At 45.3% G+C, this 21746-nt stretch overlaps 1 protein-coding gene and 1 pseudogene across 1 annotated transcript in view; one reads left to right on the top strand and one right to left on the bottom strand.

Annotated features, from left to right (window-relative positions):
• The first annotated feature begins 8229 nt into the window (after nt 1–8229).
• Nucleotides 8230–21746, top strand: part of ZNF550 (zinc finger protein 550) — a 34038-nt gene continuing 20521 nt past the window's right edge. Inside the window, exons 1-3 of the mRNA XM_061173637.1 lie at nt 8230–8466; nt 14653–14779; nt 15853–15948. Coding sequence (XP_061029620.1) covers nt 8440–8466; nt 14653–14779; nt 15853–15948 — 250 coding nt within the window. The 5' untranslated portion in view covers nt 8230–8439. The remainder of the gene's footprint in view (nt 8467–14652; nt 14780–15852; nt 15949–21746) is intronic.
• Nucleotides 9149–14572, bottom strand: LOC133078865 (atlastin-2-like; annotated as a pseudogene).

The raw sequence follows: 21746 nt of genomic DNA, 5'->3' as shown, positions 1-21746 counted from the left end.
TGGGAAAGTGCAGGAGGTCCACTAATTAATAGCCTCCCAGCTCCATGTTAAAATCCTTTGACATGAGTGACTCCTTTTTATTTCACATTTCACAACACTACTAATTTGGCATGCCTTGCAGGACTTCTCAACCCATATGTAAAAATGATCACAGCATATACACAAACTATATCATAATAGCAGGTTTCTTTTATTTTAAAAAAATCATAAAAATTGAAATAAGAAGAAAACACGTAAGATATTGAGCCACCTATACTTTTTAAGCGTTAATATATAAATAATAAGTAAATTAAATAAATACTACAAATTAATGAGAGAAATATTTAACACCCGTGAAGGCAAAATTCTTGTATGCCACTTGAGATTAGAATTACCAGAAAGAAACTAAATTTTCTAAAAATAAAAGAACCGTATTTTCCATCAGGAAAATGCAAATGCAAATGAACCCAATCAGACTGATGAGACTCAGTAAGTCTGACGTTAGTAACTAAATGTTGGTAACACTGAAGATATTAGTAAATATCATAAACTAGCATTGGGTATCTATTAAAATTATTTTGCAGTAGTGTTTAGTATTATACATTTACTTTAAACCTGTGTCCCTTCGTGCAAAAAGTACTTTCTATTGATATATGCACTACATAAACCAGTATATCAATCAGGGAACATGTCAGATAGCTCTAAGTAGCATTGCTATACCTGCCAAAAACAAGAAGAAAGAAAGCAAAGAAATTAAAAATTCAAGAGTAGAATATAAAATTGAATTTAAAATATTTGGACCATAGAAATCTATCTTTTAAAAAAAAGGAAAAAAGTCTTGACATATGTGTTAAGGGAAAATTTCAGAGACATTAATTTTGGAATCCATTTGGCTTTTATGTACTGATTCACAAACTGGGAATCATCCAGTGTAGCAAACAGGAAGGAGCTCCAAAGAGCTATTCAGAATGCACAGATTACTTAAGATTACTTAGACAAAATTCCTGTCCTTGAGGACAAGGAATTCATACAAGGCAATTGCTGATTGGTCATAGATGGGTTAACTTTTCTTATATGGGGTACAGGGAAGTTTGGGAGCTAGGGTGTGAAAAACTAAAGCTGAGCAGGCATATTCTGATTGGGTGGCCTTAGGTTTCCACTTCTGACAGAGCCAGATACTTACAAAAAATAGAAATTGAGGTAGGTTCCAGCATGGGGACTTGAGATGTAGCATGAGCCACTCTATCTTGGGATTAGTTTAGATATTTTAACACATGATGGGGGAAAAATAAAAGTAAAATCACAAATATTATATTGTTTTTTTGGATTTTATGAATAAATCTGCTATTTTTGTGACTATTTCCACAGAAGTGTTTCTGAGTTATATGATTTAATTTTTCTTAAGGATATACCTGCAAGTGAAATTACTGTGTATATCATATGATATGTATATGTATACCATCGCAAAAGAGTACAACTGTATTTTCTAAGGTTAATTACCGATTTCTATTTTTTATTATTATTATTTTATTTATTTATTTATTTTTTGGGGGGCTGCATTGGGTCTTCGTTGCTGCGCACGGGTTTTCTCTAGTTGCAGTGAGAGGGGGCTACTCTTTGTTGCGGTGCCTGGGCTTCTCATTGCGGTGGCTTCTCTTGTTGCGGAGCACGGGCTCTAGGCATGCGGGCTTCAGTAGTTGTGGCACACGGGCTCAGCAGTTGTGGCTCGCAGGCTCTAGAGCGCAGGCTCAGTAGTTGTGGCACATGGGCTTAGTTGCTCCACGGCATGTGGGATCTTCCCGGACCAGGGCTCGAAACTGTGTCCCCTGCATTGGCAGGTGGATTCTTAACCACTGCGCCATCAGGGCAGCCCTATTATTATTATTATTATTGGCCGCACGGCATGTCGGATCTAGGTTCCCGGACCAGGGATTGAACCCTCGCCCCCTGCACTGGAAGCGTGGAGTCTTAACCACTGGACCGCCAGGGAAGTCACCCAATTTCTATTCCCTCAAGAAATATATGAGAGTGGTAACTGTTTCACATCTTTATCAATTCGGTATTATCTGTTCTTGAATTCTAGTCATTCAAATGAGTGTGTAGTAGTACCTCACCATGGCTTTAAATTGTGTTTACAATGGTGATTAATGACAAGGAGCATATTTTCATTTTCTTCTTTACCATTTATACTTCTTTGGTGATGTATACCTTCAAAACTTTTGCAAATACTTTAAATTGTGTTATTTTTTTATTATTGGTATAAGGACTATTTACAAATTGAGAATCAGTCATTTATCACGTAAATTTCTTGCAAATATATTTCCCCAGGTTGTGACTTGAGTTTTCACTTTCTTAACTGTCTCTTGAACAGCAGAGTTTTATTTTTGATTAAGCTTCAAATAATCAATTTATTTTCTTTGGTTGATGATATTTCTGTCTTTTTAAATAGAGATCACCATCATGCCAGGACTTGGCCCATTCTGGAGCAGTGCTGCATAGCTTTGTGGTTATACATTACAGACACCAGATGCAGCCAACCTGGTGTACAACTTTGTTCAGCTGCTCATCAGATCCCTGCCTTTCAGCAAGTACATTTATCTCCCTGAGACTTGATTTCATCCTATGGAAAATGATGCCTGTAAGGCACCTGCTTCATGGGGAGGCTGTGAGGAAAAGCCAAAATAGAACCATTTAGGGCAAGGCCCACAGGAAGAGATGCCTAAAACTTGCAGATGAAGATGCAAACCATGTTCCTGAAAAGGAGACCAAAGTATGTGTACACAAGGACAACCATGAGCTGACTGGATGTGTGCCACAGCTGGCTTCAGACTGCAAGGGAACTCCTGCCTCTGGATGTCTGTGGGAAGCTCCTCGGTGTGGCCTCGTTGGGGGCCTGGTTGTTTCTTGCTCACATCAAGGTCCAGTGTGGGTCAGAATGGAGCTCTGGGGAGCACAGTAGTTCAGGGACCCAGGTGCCTTCTCCTGTCACCATCTGGCTTTAAGTTTGCTCTGGCATCATCCTGTTTGCATAGGAGAAATGAGAGAGGAGGGCAGAAGTCATTACCTCTTGCACACAAACATCCCTTCCACTCACATTCCATTGACAGGAGGCCACACCTGGGTGCCAGGACTGGGACGTGTGGTTTGCTGTGTTCCTGAGGAGATAAGAAAAAGCTTGGTTTACAATCCCATGGGATGCTGAGAACGTGAAGCTCACCTTGTTGGAGTCGTTTTCTAATTAACCTAATTAATTGGATCTGAAATATTCTGTGCATCAGTCTACTACTCTTTTTTTAAATTGAAGTATATTTAATTTACAATGTTGTATTAGTTTCAGATGTACAGCAAACTGATTCATATATACATATATCTTTGGATTCTTTCCCATTATAGGTTATTACAAGATATTGAATATAGTTCCCTGTGCTATAGCTACTCTTTAAAAATTCTCATTTTGCTCTTGACAAATAGAATGATAATCATTTCTGTGGCTTTGGGTTGCTTGAGGATGTAATGAGATAATGCACAGAAGTGCATAGAACAGTGCCTTCCTCATAGGAAGTGGATCAACAAAAATAAGTTATTTGTATTATCCGTGTAATAATATGAATCATAATGAATAATAGTGATGTACGTTTTCTTGTAGATTGTCTTCCCAACTCAGGAGAAAAGGAATATTTCTTCCCCTTGAAATTACTCTCTCTACTATACTCCGCATCCCACCCTTTCCCACATTCTTCATTCATTTTATTCATCCCCCCGCCCTTTGTCCATCAGACTATCAGAGGCTTTTCCTTGCACTGTGTCTCCCTTGCCTTTGTGCCCTAGAAATACCAATATGATATTTGGCTTTGTCTCTCTCACATCTGACTATAAAGGAAGGAAGCTGGAGCCATAAAATGAGTGGATTGGCTTCCCTGCCATGTTGTGGCCTCTCCCCTCTTAGTCCTTCTTCACACTGCTCAGCCAGCCAGTAAGTGTCCCTGTCCAGCCCTAACTCACACCCTGAATCTGTTCTTTCTTTTTTCTTTTCTTTTTTTAAAATTTTTTGGCTGCGTCGGGTCTTAGTTGTGGCACACGGGATCTTTCGTTGTAGCACGCGGCTCTCCAGTTGTGGCACGCGGGCTTAGTTGCCCCGCGGCATGTGGGATTTTAGTTCCCCAACCAGGGATCGAACCCATGTCCCCTGCATTGGAAGGTGGATTCTTAACCACTGGACCACCAAGGAAATCCCAGATGAGTCTGTTGTAAATGCTCTCCCATCTCATTTTCCAGTTTCTCCTCTTGAATACCTCAAACCACCTTGAGCTCATCATGAATAACAGAATTTTCCCCCCAATTTCAGTGAACAGTCCTGTCATCCAAACAAGTTTGAAATCCAGATTCAGCCTTTGGTCGTAATACTCCACACACAGTGCTGAGAAATTGTGACTGCATCACATAAGCCTGTTCTGATGTCTGGGTGTCTCTCTTTTGCAACTGGGTTCCAATGTTATGAGTGTTTCTATACAGGTACCATTTTGCCATGCATCTTTTATCCATTCTCTTCATGCGCTGATGATTGCTGGGTAGTTGATTATTTTATAAGCTGTTGAAACATTTGTACCTACTTCTATTGCTATTTCTGCATTTCTTAGCTAGAAATCCTGTATAAAGAAAACTTTTCCATAATTTTCTATTTGGCTACCTCAAAATACATTTTGTACAGAAAAAGGAGGAAAGAGCTAGATCTGTTCACTCCAGCAATTTTTAGGATAATTATTTGGAGCACTATCATCCTCAAACAATAACAAATGTTTATCTCTCGGGGATAATGTGCCCCTTTTGCACACATGCTCAGACTGTGATTGTGGCAGCCAGTGTCCTAGTAGGAAATAGCATTTAGTTAAGTTGCTCTTCTTTTCCGATGTCTCATATTTTAAAATTAATTGTATTTGTCTCAGTCCATTCGAAACTGCTATAAGAAACCACCATAGACTGGGTGGCTTATAAACAACAGACATTTATTTCCCACAGTTCTGGAAGGTGGAAGTCCAAACTCAAGGTGCTGGCAGATACAGTGTCTGGTGAAAGCCCATTTCCTAGTCCATAGACAGCCTTCCTTCTTGCTATATCCTCCCATGACAGGAGGCGATGGGAAATTTCTGGGGCCTCTTTTATAAGGATGCTAATTCCATTCATGAGAGTAGAGCCCTCATGAGCTAACCACTTCCCAAAGTGCCTCATTTCCTAATACCATCACGTTAGGCATTAGGTTTTGAACATATGAATTGAGGGAGACACAAACGTTGAGACCATAGCAGTATCTATTTCAGGAAATTGAGTTAGAAATATTTTATGGAAAGAATAGGGACTTCCCTGGTGGCGCAGTGGTTAAGAATCCACCTGCCAATGCAGCGGACTCGGGTTCGATCCCTGGTCCAGGAAGATCCCACATGCCTCGGAGCAACTAAGCCAGTGCACCACGACTGCTGAGCCCCTGCTCTAGAGCCCGCTAGCCGCAACTACTGAAGCCTGCGCGCCTAGAGCCCGTGCTCCACAACAAGAGAAGCCCCTGCTCGCCACAACTAGAGAAAGCCCGTGCTCAGCAACAAAGCCCCAACGCCACCAAAAATAAATAAATGCATTTTTAAAATAATAAATAAATAAATAAATGGAAAAATAGCTGGGCTAGGGACTTCCATGGCTGTCCAGTGGTTAAGACTTTGCCTTCCAATGCAGGAGGTGCGGGTTCGATCCTTGGACAGGGAACTAAGATCCCACATGCCTCTGGGCCAAAAAATGCAAAACATAAAACAGAAGCAGCATTGTAACAAACTGAGGGACTTCCCTGGCGGTCCAGTGGTTAAGCATCGGAGCTTCCACTACAGGGGGCATGGGTTTGATCTCTGCTCAGGGAACTAAGATCCCGCATGTCCTGTGGTGTGGCCAAAAAAACAAAAACAGAAACAAAGAAACATTGTAACAAATTCAATAAAAGACTTTTAAAAAATGGTCCACATCAAAAAAAAAATTTTTTTTTAAATATAGCTGGGCGCTTCCCTGGTGGTGCAGTGGTTAAGAATCCGCCTGCCAATGCAGGGGACACGGGTTCGAGCCCTGGTCCGGGAAGATCCCACATGCTGCAGAGCAGCTGAGCCTGTGCGCCACAACTACTGAGACTGCGCTCTAGATCCTGCGAGCCACAACTACTGAGCCCGCATGCTGCAACTACTGAAGCCCATGCGCCTAGAACCCATGCTCTGCAACAAGAGAAACCACTGCAATGAGAAGCCTGCGCACCGCAACTGAGTAGCCCCTGCTCGCCACAACTAGAGAAAGCCCGCGTGCAGCAACAGAGACCCAACACAGCCAAAAATAAATAAATAAAATAAATAAATGTATTTTACATATATATATATATATGTATTAGATGGGCTTTCTGGGGTTTCAACACAAACACTGAGATGTACCCATGCAGGAATAAATTATTTTGTGTGGGAAACAGGCAGAATGCCACATCATCTACATCCTTATGGGCCTCCTTAGAGCTGTCATCCATTTCTCCTGTCATGATCCTGGCTGAAATCTTTTCTTTCTTATCCCTTTGTTACTGACCAGGGTTCTTGATCAAAATTGATCAGAGGCCAGATAAGAAATTCAGGCAAGGCTTTACTGGGTCTCATGCTGCAGCACTAGGGAGCAAAAAAGCAAGTAACAGTTTCCCTTGCTTGCTCCCTGATGTGGGGGTGAGCTGGTCCCTTAAATGGGATGAGGGTAGGGGCAGAATCATAGGTTGGAACGGAAGTATGCTTAGGTGGTCTGCCCACGCCCTTGGTGGTGCTTTGTGCAGGGCTCATGCACAGTACCCTGCTTTTGCTTCCGACACCTCAGAAGTGGCAGTTGGGTTTTTGGTCTTTGGTATCTTGCTGTTCATAATGTGCCCTAAAGCACATGTACACGGTTATTTTTAGTCCCTTATAGTTTCTTTGTATCTGTTGCTTGAGGAGATGTTTGTCCAGGTGCAAGCACTGCAGCAAAGGGTCCCAGGTCCCAGGTCACAGCCTGTCTCACCTTGAATGCATACACTGAAGCCTACAAAATTATCTCTAAAGTTCTGATCTATAGGAAGTTGGAGAGTAATAAGATAATATTTTTTGGTTGCCAACTATTGAAAGCAGGCATTTTGTGACAGTGACACTGCAGTGTGTGCATCAAGGTTTTTCTTTGTGTTCCTGCTGGCTGAATGGAGTCTACAATATAATGTCTCCCCTTAAAGGGATTATGTTTTCAAAAAATAGAAGGGACAGAATAAATATGAAGATATTTGGATAATAACATAAACTTAAATTTATAATTTATGTTAAAGCACTTTCACTTTTTGTAAAATAAATCTTCTGTATATGTTCCAAACTTCATGAATTTATTTAAACATTTATAGAAAGCAAAGTTTTTCTATTGTCCACCTGTTTAAGGGACACCCAACCTCTTCTTCCGCAACATCCTAGTAATGGCCATGTGTGAAGTCCGTTCTCTCTAGACCCTGAGCAAACACGCTGAAACGCACAGAACTGTGAAACTTCAGTCTGCATGTATTTGAACAGTAGCAAGATAAAGTTTATTAGTTCACATCTATGACTGTAGGTACTTTGTATATGAGTGATATCATGATATCCTCGGAGCAGGCTCAACCAAGCAGGAGGAGAGCCCAGAGAGAGAGAAAGAGGCCCCCAAGACAAGGTCGGGCGGCTGGGGGCGGGGAGTACACAAGCAGATGTCATGAGGGAATTTCATTGGTGCCTTGTAATGTCACTAGGTCACAAGGGAGGACAAGGGGAGCTTGTGTCAGGGGCCACAGCCTCATCACTCTGGTGTACTCAGTCACCTGGGCGGGGTGCTCACAGACTGTGGGGATGGTCAGGCAGCAGAATACGAAGTTTAAAAAATTTACCATACAGTATGTCCACTTGCTCAGTTAGGAGCATCTTAAATGACAAGATACAGGAAACACAACAGGGAAACTGGGTGTGTCCCCTTTAGAAACATCCAATGCCTCGCCTCCTTCGTTGGAGCCTCTGCAGGCCCTTTGCCAGCTCCAGTCTCCCGCCTCTGGGACATTGGCTCCAAGGAGCAAAGACTCCCTCTCCCGGGCGGATGCAGGACAAGAACTACATTACCCAGCAGGCTGTGCTCCGCGGGATGGCTGTGAGCGCCGATCTGATGACGTCACAGAAAACGGGCGTTATTGGCTCGCGTTGTCAGCGGCGGGACTTCCTGTGTCGCCAGGGAGGCCGTTTGTTCGTGATGGGGCGGTTGTGTCTCTATCTTAGGTGACTTCTACCCGGGTCGTCGGGACGGAGCTGGGAGGACAGCCAGGAGGGCCCACCTGCGCCTTTGTACGACCTGGGGGAGGGTCAGCTAAGCCCGCTGGACCCGCCGGTCTCCGGCGCCCTCACGTGGCCCTACGCTCCCCGCGGTGCGATGGCGGCGCTGGTGACCCCGGCACAGGTGAGTGGACGGTGCGCCAGGTCACGGCCGCTCGGACCCCACCCACGTGGCCGAGGCGCGCTGCTGTGCAGGATGGTGGTGTCCTGTGAGTCGTCACCTTGTCCTCCCCAGGGCATTGTTTGTCGGAGCCTCGGGATGGGGTCGCTTGTGCTCCGGGTGGGAATCCAGGTTAGGGGCTTCACGCGGAGGGTCCCATTTCTGTCAGTCAGTGGGACGCTGTGTGGTAGGGAGAGATGTGGCTTCTCGAATCCCCCTGACCCCATACCGCTGGCGTGGAAGGACCCGCAGGGAGGAGCGCAGGCCGCACAGTCCGGAGACCTTTCTGTGTGTTGCGGCCCCGCCCCTTCCCGAGTCTAGAACCTTGAGCAGCTTTCCCTGCTGTTCTTGGTTATGTTTTGTTTTGTTTTTCTTGGCTGCGTGGTGAGGCATGCGGGATCCTAGTTCCCCGAACAGGGATGGAACCCGTGCCCCCTGCATTGGGAGCGCGGAGTCTTAACCACTGGACCGCCAGGGAAGTCCCTGTCCTTGGCTTTTATGCTAAAGTTCCTCCAACTGGGTCTGAGGGAACTAGAAAAAGCACATGGGTGACGTGTATCCCCCCGCGTCCAGCACGGTGCAGGGAGCATCACTCTGGCTCTCTTTCCACGGAGGTGCCTCCTGAGCCTTTGTTGATCTTAGAGGCTCATCCCTGGGGGAAGCTGACCCTTGGCCTTCCCAGCTGTGTAACCTCTACAAAGATAAGGGCTGGGGTGGGGAAGAGGCAGGAGTAGCCTGCAGCAGCTTGGGGATTGCAGCTCTGCTAGGACAGAAAAGGTGTCAGGACAGGCGGGGCGCCCAGAAGGCCAAGGAATTTGTCTTCCAGTTTACAGCCAGTGGAACTGGCTTCCCACTGAATCTGTTTTCCTGTTTGAGGTTCAGTTACATATGGTAAGTGGCGATAGTGTGCAGGAGTGTGGTGTCCCTTTGGACATGAAAACACAAGAGGTCCTGGGTAACTCCATAGCCGTGGCCCTGAGTACCCTCATCATAGTCCTGATTGCTGTCAGGACTTGTCGTATTTGTTAACTTCCCATTCACTTGGCTCCTTCCTCACTTTATTTCAGACTCACTCCAGTGTGCTGTCCTGAAAGAGGCTTTCCGTGGTGCCCTGTCAAAAGCAGACTGTGACCTCTTGTCTTCTCGCTCTATTTTCTTTATTTTTTATTTTTAAAATGTATTTATTTTATTTTTGACTGTGTTGGGTCTTCGTTGCTGCATGCAGGCTCTCTCTAGTTGTGGCCAGCGGAGGCTACTCTTCCTTGGGTTGTGCGGACTTCTCATTGCGGTGGCTTCTCTTGTTGTGGAGCACGGGCTGTAGGTGCGCGGGCTTCAGTAGTTGTGGCTCACAGGCTCAGTAGTTATGGCACATGGGCTCTAGAGCGCAGGCTCAGTAGTTGTGGCGCACAGGCTTAGTTGCTCCGCAGCACGTGGGATCTTCCCGGACCAGGGCTCAAACCCCTGTCCCCTGCATTGGCAGGCGGATTCTTAACCACTGCACTACCAGGGAAACTCTATTTTCTTGACTTTGGAATCTTTGGGTCCCTCTGACGTTGTCTTGCTCATTTATTTCGTTGCTTGTTTAGCATCTCTTTCCAGCCCTAGCCAAGAGTGCCTGTTGCTGCTCTCTGCCAAGACCTAGAACAGCCTGGGCTTGTAAAGGGTACTCAATAAATGGTTAAATGAATGAATGAGTCTCCCACTCAGGTGCTCCCATCACACTTATAATAAGTACAACCTCCTGCACTGTGGCCCACAGGCCTGTACTGGATCTGCCCCGTGACTTCCTCCATGCTTCTTCCTCTTCCCTCTTCTCTTACTCACCGCACTCAGCCAGGAGGTCCTGAACTTGCAAAATTCCTGCCCAATTTGCAGCTTTTCCCCTTGCATTTTCCTTTGTCTGGGGCCCTGTTCCCAGATCTCTGTAGGGCTGTCACTCCCCACTCTTCCTGTGCATCACTGTCACCTCTTAGGACAGTCTTTTCCTGGCTGTTTTAATTCTAGCTAAGGTACCCGTGGCTCCCACCTGCCCATCTTCTGGCAACTCTGTGCCATCTTTTGCTGGCTGGATGTTCAATTCCCACTTCTGTTCCTTTTTTTTATATATATATATACAACAAAATTTTAGTTATGTACTAAAAATAAATTACAGGAAAGAACTTTAAAATGCTACAGAGGACAAAGTCACGATAAACATTCCCATTGAATTCCCTTGGGGGGTGGGGGGGTGAGATTGCAGTACTCAAGAAGATAAATATCACAAATATATCGAAAACTTCAAATTGTCTCTGCATTCACACACTGACGTGAGCCACAAACATTCCTTCACAGAGACTGTACTCATTAGCCTACCACAGAACCAGATTTTGTCATAAACTACAAAACTTTTAATACAAAATCGTGTTTATATATTTATAATTCATATACATGCCCTATCTGTGATTTTAGAAAATAAAAGCTGCACACTGTATAGACACTCTTAACTCATAGCTGTAGGCAACATTTTTGGTTGGAATTTCTCCCCCAATAAAATTAATGGCATATTTTATGTACATGAAGGCTAAACTGCATAAAGACAGTTCAGTTTCCCAGATATGCATCTCCTTTTAGGACAGGTTTATAAATTTAAAAAGGCAAGACAAATGTACACCTCAGAGTCATTTTCTTAGCTACAAGAGTTGTCATGTAATTTCTGTGAAGTTTCTGATACATGCATTTATGTAATACTGGTATTGAAGGCAGTAAAGCAATATGTACTTTTAATGTCGTGGCTCAATAAAGGCTTCATTGTCATTCCAGTCTGATTCTTGATACAGTGATTCATAACTTCTCTAAAAATTAAAATTTCAATGCGACACTGTGTTAAAGAGACTCTAAATAGATTTCTTAAAACATTTCCCTGAAATATCCTTTACATAAGACAGATTTCACTAACATTAGATTAAGTAAAAAGGGGGAAAAAAGAATTAAACATGGCACAAGTGTGCATGAAAACTAATGCTCCTCAGCCAGTCTTCATGTCTTAGGAGCCATAAATAGAATGCTTAAAACCAACAATTTCACACTCTGTGGCAGCCATCTGTGAAGCCAGTTATACTAAACTACTTCTACAGTTGATTGTAAACTTTGGTTTATTTTTATTTGAGTTCTCATTGTACAGCAAGCATGAAAAAAAGAAAGAGTGGAGTCCATGAGGGGATGAACTGTCAGTCGGTCTGTCTTTAATCTGGCATGATGAGACACCTGGTCAGTCAGGCCTGCTTTGATAGAGTTTGTTACAGACTGCCTTATGTTTTCCTCTGTCAAATTATCACCCAGGGGCTTCAATACCTGTTCCCATAGTGTTTCAGCAATCTGATCAATCATTGTTCCAATTTCTCTGAACTCCCCAGAGTATGTAACATATGCCCAAGTACAAAGAGACGTCAGTGCTAACCCCATGACAAGGTTACACAGACAGCTATAGAGTTTAGGCCAATGAAGCCAGTCAGTCCTGAGATTATATACATAGCAAACATGACTGCAAACAGTGTGGCAGGGGTACGAGCAGCATAGAAGATTTTTTTGCCATCATTGTGCTTTATAAAATTTGCATAGGTTTCTTCTATTTCAGCCTCAAGCTGGTCCAGATAACGACGGTAGAATTCATCTCCACCCATTTTTTTTACTGAACGAAACTGTTTAATCGCCACTTCCTTGAGATCCAGGTGTTTTCGCTTCCAGATCTGAAGGTGCAATGTAAGGCTTGTCCCCACCACCTACCTGCTCCATACTTTCTCTCTTGCTCCTGCTACTGCAGCAAAATTATTAACTTCAGCTGTTGCCTGAAGCATGGACTTTTTACATAAATTTTAATGTAAGCCTTAATGTATTCTACAAGATCTCTACAAGTGACTTTAGATCCACTTATCTCTTTTGCTACCAAATTTTCTGGGGCAAGTAGCACTGGAACCAGATTTCAAAGCTCTCGTTTAAACTCTTCATCAATATCTTTCAATCTCCCATCAAAACTAGGATTAGTTGCAACTTTAAGACTAGGATGTGGCAAAAGGAAGCAACCAAGATTTGAGAAACAATTGTGAATGTGCTTCCTTACATTCTGTAGCTCTTCAGGTTGATTTTGTTTTACCTGCAATCTCTTTTCAAGGAATTGTTTTCCACCTTCCAAACCACATGAATGTTCATAAGGATAACTCCAGTTTCGAATCAAAAACATTAACGTCTGAAATGGTTTCTGGTAGATTTCTTTCATTGCAAGTCTGCCATATTCTATAAATAATTGCAAGTGTCGAAGATCATCTTCTTGAATATTTTGAGACAAATTATATACCTGGAGAGAGCTAGTCATAGTGCTCAGAGCAAACATTGTTGCACAATCTCTGATAGTTGACTGACACCCTGGGTATCCATTAGCAGCACAGCCACTTTTGTTCATTCCAGACATATGCTTGTTGTTTCTCTTTTGCAACCAACTCGCCATGTAAGGCCAGTCAGCGGTTCATTGTTTCCACCAATCCAACTTTGAGAATCCTTGTTATACATATATCTAAGCATGAAGTCCAGTAGAAATGATTTCCCTTTACGAAAAGCTCCTGCCACGGATACCACTGCTATGTGAAGATCTCGTATGTGCTCCTGTAGCAATATCTGCTCCAAAGCTTCTTCATCAAGCTCAAAATTACGGTCATCTTCATGTGCAAGAACAATCTGTACTGGACATGGTTTCTTCATAACCTCATCAGAGTTTACTAGGTCGTCATCTTCATAATTCTCACCTAGGAGGGTCGTGGACGAGACGTGGTTAACCCGGGTGTTTGGGTCGCTGGTTCGCCTCCGGCACCGCAGCCCCTCGTGCAGCTGCTGCCTCCACACTGCCTCGCCCCCCCACCTTTTTTGTTTGTTTTTTTTTTGCCACGCAACATGGCTTGTAGGATCTTAGTTCCCTGACCAGCTATTGAGCCTGGGGCCTCAGCAGTGAAAGCGTGGAGTCCTAACCACTGAACCACCAGGGAATTCCCCCACTTCTTTTCCTTAAATTTGAGGTTGTGGTTGATTTTCTAGAGCTGCCTGGGCCTCAGGCCTCTGGCTGTGACATGGAGGTGACGATGGCATTTACCTTGTGGGCTGTGGATTAGTGAAAGTCACAAAATACACTGAACACTTAACTGGGCCAGGCACTCCACAGCATCTGGTGGGGGAACATTTTCTCTTTAGTTCTAAGAATTGGCATAGTGGGAATGATTGTTGTATTGATGTGGAAATTGATGCTTGGAGAAATGATGGGATGTCGTCCTCCCCATGATCACACTGCCAGCAAGTGTCAGATTTTCTATATATATATAAATTTATTTATTTATTTTTGACTGTGTTGGGTCTTCGTTGCTGCGCGTGGGCTTTCTCTAGTTCTGGCGAGCAGGAGCTACTCTTCATTGCGGTGCGTGGGCTTCTCATTGCTGTGGCTTCTCTTTGTTGCGGAGCATGGGCCCTAGAGCACACGGGCTTCAGTAGTTGTGGCATGCGGGCTCAGTAATTGTGGCTCACGGGCTCTAGAGCACAGGCTCAGTAGTTGTGGCACTCAGGCTTAGTTGCTCCATGGCATGTGGGATCTTCCCTGACCAGGGCTCGAACCCGTGTCTTCTCCATTGGCAGGCGGATTCTTAACCACAGCACCACCAGGGAAGTCCCGAGTGCCAGATTTAAGAGTCTTCATTCAAACCCCAGAAATCTGGCTCCAGAGCGACGGATCTTTGGTCACTTTACCGCAGCGTGTAAAGCCCTCAGCCTGGGGCAGGTGCACCGTGAGGACCAGGGAGGCTCAGCACCTGTCACTTTGCTGTTACCATTGTTGGCATTATCATCATGATCATTTTTCCCAGAGCACGCACCATCTGCCCCCAGTCCTTATGGAACACCATTGTCTGTGTCATCTCCAGTGGCTTCCTTCACGGGAGGCTTTTCTCTCAGCCACAGTTGCGTTATATCCAGAGGCTGCTTCCACCTCCCCCTTGAGCGCAACACAGAACTCGGCGATCAGCAGGCCTCGGTGGTTCAGGCCTGGGTCTCTCTGCATCTTCACCAGCAACAGAGTGACAGGGTTGATCCCATCCAAGTGCACAAGCCCAACACCACTACCTGTGTTTGACTCTCCAGGTATTGGTGACCTTCAAGGATGTGGCCGTGACCTTTACCCAGGAGGAGTGGGGACAGCTTGATCTGGATCAGAGGACCCTGTACCAAGAGGTGATGCTGGAGATCTGTGGGCTCCTGGTCTCACTGGGTAAGTGCTCAGCTCTCACACCTGTGGGGGACCCCACCCTCCTTGTTTCCGGGCTGATCAAGGTCACAGGAGTCACCTTTCCTCCTCCCCACAGGCCCTGCATTTTTCTGGTCACTTCTCCTCCTGCCTGGTCTCCCTGTGTCTGTAGCAGTGATCGGTGGGATAGAAACAATGTCCTTCTGAACACCAGCCCTCATCCCAGTGCCCAGCACCCTCAGGCCTCAGTTTCAGGTCCTTGTTGCAGATTCCACAGGAGGGAAGCTGACTGGCCCAGCCTGGTGGGGTCAGGTGTCCCCACAGCCCAGTTAGCAGGGCTGTTCTCAGATGAGTGGGTGAGTCAGGGAGACCCCTACATGGCACTTGTCATCAGTGCCACCCAGGGATCTTCCTAAACAGCACAATCTTGGTTCAAAGGCCCCTGGTGTCTACATCATCATCACATGCTTTCTGAGGCCTGGGCCGTGATCCTCCCCTGGGCAGGAGATCATTTAGGAGGTGCACAGGAATGTCATGGAATGCCACAGGTGGACACCCTGCAAAAGCCAGTCCTTTTACCTTCTCTGTCTGGCACGCTGATTGTTGTCAAGAGAAAGTCTCAGATCAGTGTGTGTGAGTATTCCATGGCCCCCTTTGTGGCTAATTTTTCTGTTCAACAGAGGGACCAGCCTCTAGCTCACAGCCCTGAGCCTTCTACATGAACTTGCTAAGACCTTAATGCCATTATTTTGACTTCAGCGTTGTGGGGTTTTTTTGTTTTTTTTGTTTTTTATTGGAGTATTCCCAGGGTCCCGTGGCTGTGTGTGAAAGTGGCATGCCCCTGCGTGGGGCTGGCTTCCACTGATGAAGCTCAAGGGAAGTGGTGTTGTGTAGACAGACAGCACCACCCTCTACAGCAGTTGCAGCCCAGGAGTGGTGTTTGTGCCGTTGGATTCCCAGTCACAAATCAACATTTTCTTTACTTTGGGAGCTGCTATATTCATGGTCTTGTTCCTGTCATGAAGTCCCAGGTAGGATGGAAGGGTTTCGTTCTTCTCATCAAAACACCTGCGTCCTGTTTTTTTCTCCATCCACAGGGCATCCAGTTCCCAAACCAGAGTTGATCCGCTTGCTGGAGCATGGGCAGGAGCTGTGGACGGGAACAAGAGGCCTCCCACGTAGCACGTGCCCAGGTAGGAGCCAATAGCAGGCAGGTGGGTTCACAGCAACCTTGAGAATGCATGGGGACCAGTGCCCCTGAGCTGCTGTGTGAAACCCCCTTTGTGGGGTCTGGTGGTTTCTCTCACATCAAAGTATAGTGTGCATCACCTGGCCAGCTTGGGACCAAACCATTATTTAGAGACCCAGGCACCTTCTTCTTCATTTTTTTTTTTTAATTTTTATTTTCTCTTTTTTTTTTTTATTGAAGTACAGTTGACTTACAATGTTGTGCTAATTTCTGCTGTACAGCAAAATGACTCAGTTATACACATATATAATTCTTTTTTTATATCCTTTTCCATTATGGTTTATCACAGGATATTGAATATAGTTCCCTGTGCTATACAGTAGGACCTTGTTGTTTATTCATCCTATATATAATAGTTTGCATCTGCTAATCCGAAACTCCCACTTCTTCCCTCCCCACACACCCTCCTCCTTGACAAACACAAGTCTGTTCTCTATGTCTGTGAGTCTGTTTCTGTTTCATAGGTAGGTTCATTTGTGTCATATTTTAGATTCCACATGTAAGTGACATCATATGGTATTTGTCTTTCTCTTTCTGACTTACTCCACTTAGTATGATAATCTCTAGTTGCATCTAGAGACCCAGGCGCCTTCTGACGTCAACGTATAGCTCTAAGGTTGGTCCAGCATAATCCAGCTGGTGGAGGGGAAACGGCAAGGGATAGGGGACAGGTCACACCCAGATGCACGCATACTTTACTCCCCTGTATCCCACAGGCAAGAACTAGGCATTTGGCCACAACTGGGTGCTCAGGACTGGAGAGTGTGGTTTTGTTCTGGGCCCAAGGAGAAGAGCCAGTGGGCTTGGTTTGTATGACCTCTGTCTACTCTACTCACCCTGCTCTCAGGAAGTCAGAGCGAGGCTAGTTTGTATGTGAGTGGGTTGTTTGAAGGTATAATGAGATAATGCAGCAAACTGCTTAGTACAGTGCCTGGTCTGTAGAGAGGGTCGACTAAGGTCAGTTCTTACCGTATCCATGTAACTGTATTAATCATAGTGAGTGGTGGTATCACGCATTTCTCCTGGACTTCTAGACTCAGAGGAAAAGGGGCCTTTCTTCCCCTTGAAGTTATGGTCTACGCTATACTCTCTATGGAACTCTTTCCCACCTTCTCCATCCATTTATCCATCCTCCTGTTTGTCCACAGGACACTCAGAAGCAGCCCCTTGCGCTGTACCTTCCTGCCCCTCTTGCCCTTAAGAACACCAAGTGGATGTCTGGGGTTTTCAGCCCCACATCTGTGCTGCTGACTGTAGCTTGAATAATCCACAGTGAGTCACGGTCTCTCCTCTCTGTCGGTCCTTCAGGCTTCTCAGCCCGCCTGTAAGTGTCTTTGGCCAGCCCCACCAGCGATGCTCTGTTCCACACACCACCCCGCCCCCCATTTCCTTATTCCCAGATCTCTACTTTCGTGTCTCAGAGACCCCTCAAGCTTGTCATGCCTTAGAAGACCCCCGGGATCCTGCCCACTCCTGCCCCGTGCCCCGTTCTGAGAACGTCCTGCCATCTAAGCAGATTGGAAGATTAGCAACACCTCAGCCAGCGTCTCTCCATCAAACCAACATCTGTCCATCCCCAGGCCTGCCCGTTTGAGATTATCCTTGTGTCCTGAGTCCATCGCCAGCACCCTAGTTCAAGCTCTCGTCGTCTTTTTTTTTTTATAATAAATTTATTTATTTTATTTCATTTATTTTTGGCTGCATTGGGTCTTCGTTGCTGCGCGCAGGCTTTCTCTAGTTACAGCGAGCGGGGGCTACTCTTCGTTGCGGTGCGTGGGCTTCTCATTTGCGGTGGCAGAGCACGGGCTCTAGGTGCACGGGCTTCAGTAGTTGCAGCACGTGGGCTCACGGGCTCTAGAGCGCAGGCTCAGTAGTTGTGGCACACGGGCTTAGTTGCTCCGCGGCATGTGGGATCTTCCGTGACCAGGGATCGAACCCGTGTCCCCTGCATTGGCAGGCGGATTCTTAACCACTGCGCCACCAGGGAAGTCCCTCTCGTCATCTTTTTTTTTTTTAAATAAATTTATTTATTTTATTTATTTATTTTTTGATCTGTTGGGTCTTCATTGCTGCACGTGAGCTTTCTCTAGTTGTGGCGAGCGGGGGCTACTCTTTGTTGCAGTGCGCGGGCTTCTCATTACGGTGGCTTCTCTCGTGGAGCACGGGCTCTAGGCTCACGGGCTTCAGTAGTTGCGGCATGCGGGCTCAGTAGTTGCAGCTCTCACGGGCTCTAGAGCACAGGCTTCCCAGACCAGGGATCGAACCCATGTCCCCTGCATTGGCAGGTGGATTCTTAACCACTGCGCCACCAGGGAAGCCCACAACTCTTGAAAGAGTTGTCTCATTTTGGAAATGATGGACAGTTGTTCTGTGGTGTATGTGGGGGATGAGTTCCAGTGCTCCCACAGATACCAACATCCGTGGATGCTGAGGTCCCTTATGGTGGGCCGTCTCCCTCCATATGCACGGTTCCACATCTGCAGATTCAGTCAACTGCAGATTATGTAGTATTTTGATCCATGGTTGGTTGATCCCACGGATGCAGAACCCACAGATACAAAGGGCTGAAATCGTGTATAAGTGGACCTATGGGTTTTAGACCCGTGTTATTCAAGGATTGACTCTATATATTTGACTTCCATACCTTCTGTTTTTAAAATCTACTTAATTTTTTTATATCAGAAGTATACAGTGATACATATAAATCCTTCAGATTCAGCTTCACTTTTTCTTTTTTCAATTTTTAAAAAAATTTTATTGCAGTATAGTTGATTTAGAATGTTGTGTTAATTTCTGCTGTACAGCAAAGTGATTCAGTTATACATATGTATACATTCTTTTCATGTTCTTTTCCATTATGGTTTATCACAGGATATTGAATATAGTTCCCTGTGCTATACAGTGGGACCTTGTTGTTTATCTATCCTATATGTAATTGTTTGCATCTGCTAATCCCAACTCCCAATCCATCCCTCCCCACCAACCCCCTTGGCAACCACAAGTCTGCTCTCTATACCTGTGAGTCTGTTTCTGTTTTGTAGGTAAGTTCATTTGTGTCATTGTGTCATTTTTTTTAGATTACACATATAAGTGATCTCATATGGTATTTGTCTTTCTCTGAGTTACTTCGCTTAGTATGACAATCTCTAGATCCATCCATGTTGCTGCAAATGGCATTATTTCATTCTTTTTCATGGCTGAGTAATATTCCATTGTATGTATGTACCACATCTTCTTTATCCATTCCTCTGTCAATGGACATTTAGGTTGTTTCCATGTCTTGGCTATTGTAAATAGTGCTGCTGTGAACATAGGGGTGCATGTAGCTTTTCAAATTAGAGTTTTGTCTGGATATATGCCCAGGAGTGGGAAATCAGCTTTACTTTTTACATATGTATAAACTGAGGTATCCTCCACCTCACCCAAAATTTAGACTATTTCCAGTTCTGTGGCAGGTTCCTGGTGCCCCATCCTTGTCAATAGCTTGTCCTACAGTGGTACCCACTGTTTACACTCTATCACCGTGGATAGGTTTTATTGTTCTTTTTCTTTTGGGTGAGGGGGTGCCTCAAACAACAGAAATTTATTGTCTCAGTTCTAGAGGCTGGGTGTCCACAGGGTTGGTTTCTACTGAGGCCACTCTCTTTGGCCTGTAGAATAAGATGGCTTGTTCTTGCTGATGGCATTGCTGTCATCCTAATTGCCCAGTACAACAATGAGAATAATAACATTAGACTTCTTCAGAGAATCAGAGCCAAAAGGAGATAAATCAGAGTTTTATTCTATTGATTAGGCTTCGTGTGATTGTGAGGGCTAAGCGATTTCAAAATCTTCAGGGCAGGCCAGTAAGCTGGAAGAGTAGATGCTTGCAGTCCTGAGTCTGGAGGCAGAATCCCTTCCCTCCCAGGGCATCTCAGTCTTTTCTCTTAAGGACATTGATTTTTTTTTTTTTTAAGTTTATTTATTTATTTATTTTTCTGGCTGCGTTGGTTCTTCGTTGCTCCGTGCGGGCTTTCTCTAGTTGCAGTGAGCGGGGGCTACTCTTCATTGTGGTGCGTGGGCTTCTCATTGTGGTGGCTCCTCTTGTTGCGGAGCACAGGCTCTAGGCGCGTGGGCTTCAGTAGTTGCACCACGTGGGCTCAGTAGTTGCGGCACACGGACTTCAGTAGTTGTGGCTCGTGGGCTCTAGAACGCAGGCTCAGTAGTTGTGGCGCATGGGCTTAGTTGCACTGCAGCATGTGGGATCCTCCCAGACCAGGGCTCGAACTTGTATTCCCTGCATTGGCAGGTGGATTCTTAACCCCTGCGCCACCAGGGAAGTCCCAAGGCCATTGATTGATCAGATGAGGCCCACCCACGTTAAGAAGGGTAACCTGCCTTTCTCAAAGTTTGATGATTCCAGTGTCAGTCATATCTAAAAAGTACCTCACAGCAACATCCAGAATGGTGTTTGACCAAACAGCTCAGCACCGTAGCCAAGCCAAGTTGACATATAAAATTAACCACCACACATACTCGCACTGCGTCAAGAACTGTGCTGAGAGCTTTACAGGCATTTTCTCATTTAACCCTCATGACACCGGAGAAACTGAGAGTCCTCTAGTCTCTTAGGTGAGGAAATTATGACTTAAAGAAGAAAGGAGGAGGTTTCCCTGGTGGCTCAGTGGTTAAGAATCTGCCTGCCAATGCAGGGGACACGGGTTCGGGCCCTGGTCCGGGAAGATCCCACATGCCGCGGAGCAACTACTGAGCCTGCGCTCTAGAGCCTGCGTGCCACAACTACTGAAGCCCGCACACCTAGAGCCCGTGCTCCGCAACAAGAGAAGCCACCGCAATGAGAAGCCCGCACACCACAACGAAGAGTAGCCCCCGCTCGCCGCAACTAGAGAAAGCCCGCGTGCAGCAACGAAGACCCAACGCAAGCAAAAATAAATAAATAAAATACATAAATTTAAAGGAAAAAAAAAGAAGAAAGGAGGGACTTCCCTGACGGTCTAGTGGTTAGGGCTGTGCCCCTCCACTGCAGGGGGCACAGGTTTGACCCCTCGTCAGGGAACTAAGATCCCACGACCCGCGCCTCAAACTGAGGCATTGTGGCTCCAGAGCTCTCCCTGCTAACACCACTCTAATGCCTCTCAACAGGGCAGAAACTCGTCTTTCATACCGTTTGACTTTGTGTGTCCCACTACCCCTTTTCTTCTGAGATTTTTATTCCCTTCTTACTGTAACCGCCACTTCAGGCTTGCCTTCACCAGGCTTCTGGTGCCATTTTCTTCTTGTAACTCTCTTTTTTTGCTGCGCTGTGTGGCTTGTGGGATCTTAGTTCCCTGACCAGGGATCAAACCCAGGCCCCCTGCAGTGGAAGCATGGAGTCCTAACCACTGGACCGCCAGGGAAGTCCCTCTTTTTTTTTTTATTTTTTAATTTAAACAGTATTTTCAGTGTTTTATTTATCAACCACTTATATAGCACTTATTACATCCCAGGCCATTTTCTAGGCACTTTTTTCTTTTTTAACTGAAATATAGTTGATTTACAATGTTGTGTTTCAGGTGTATAGTAAAGTGATTCAGTTATATATATACATATATCCATTCATTTTCAGATCCTTTTCCCTTATAGGTTATGTTGAGTATAGTTCCCTGTGCTATACAGTAGGTCCCTGTTGTTTACTTTACATATAGTAGTGTGTATCTGCTAATCCCAAACTCCTAATTTATCTTTCCCTCCCCCCAGCCTTTC

This window comes from Eubalaena glacialis, chromosome 18 (assembly GCF_028564815.1).
Source record: "Eubalaena glacialis isolate mEubGla1 chromosome 18, mEubGla1.1.hap2.+ XY, whole genome shotgun sequence".
In the NCBI taxonomy this organism is placed as follows: domain Eukaryota; kingdom Metazoa; phylum Chordata; class Mammalia; order Artiodactyla; family Balaenidae; genus Eubalaena; species Eubalaena glacialis.
This window is presented reverse-complemented; position numbering and strand designations above follow the sequence as displayed.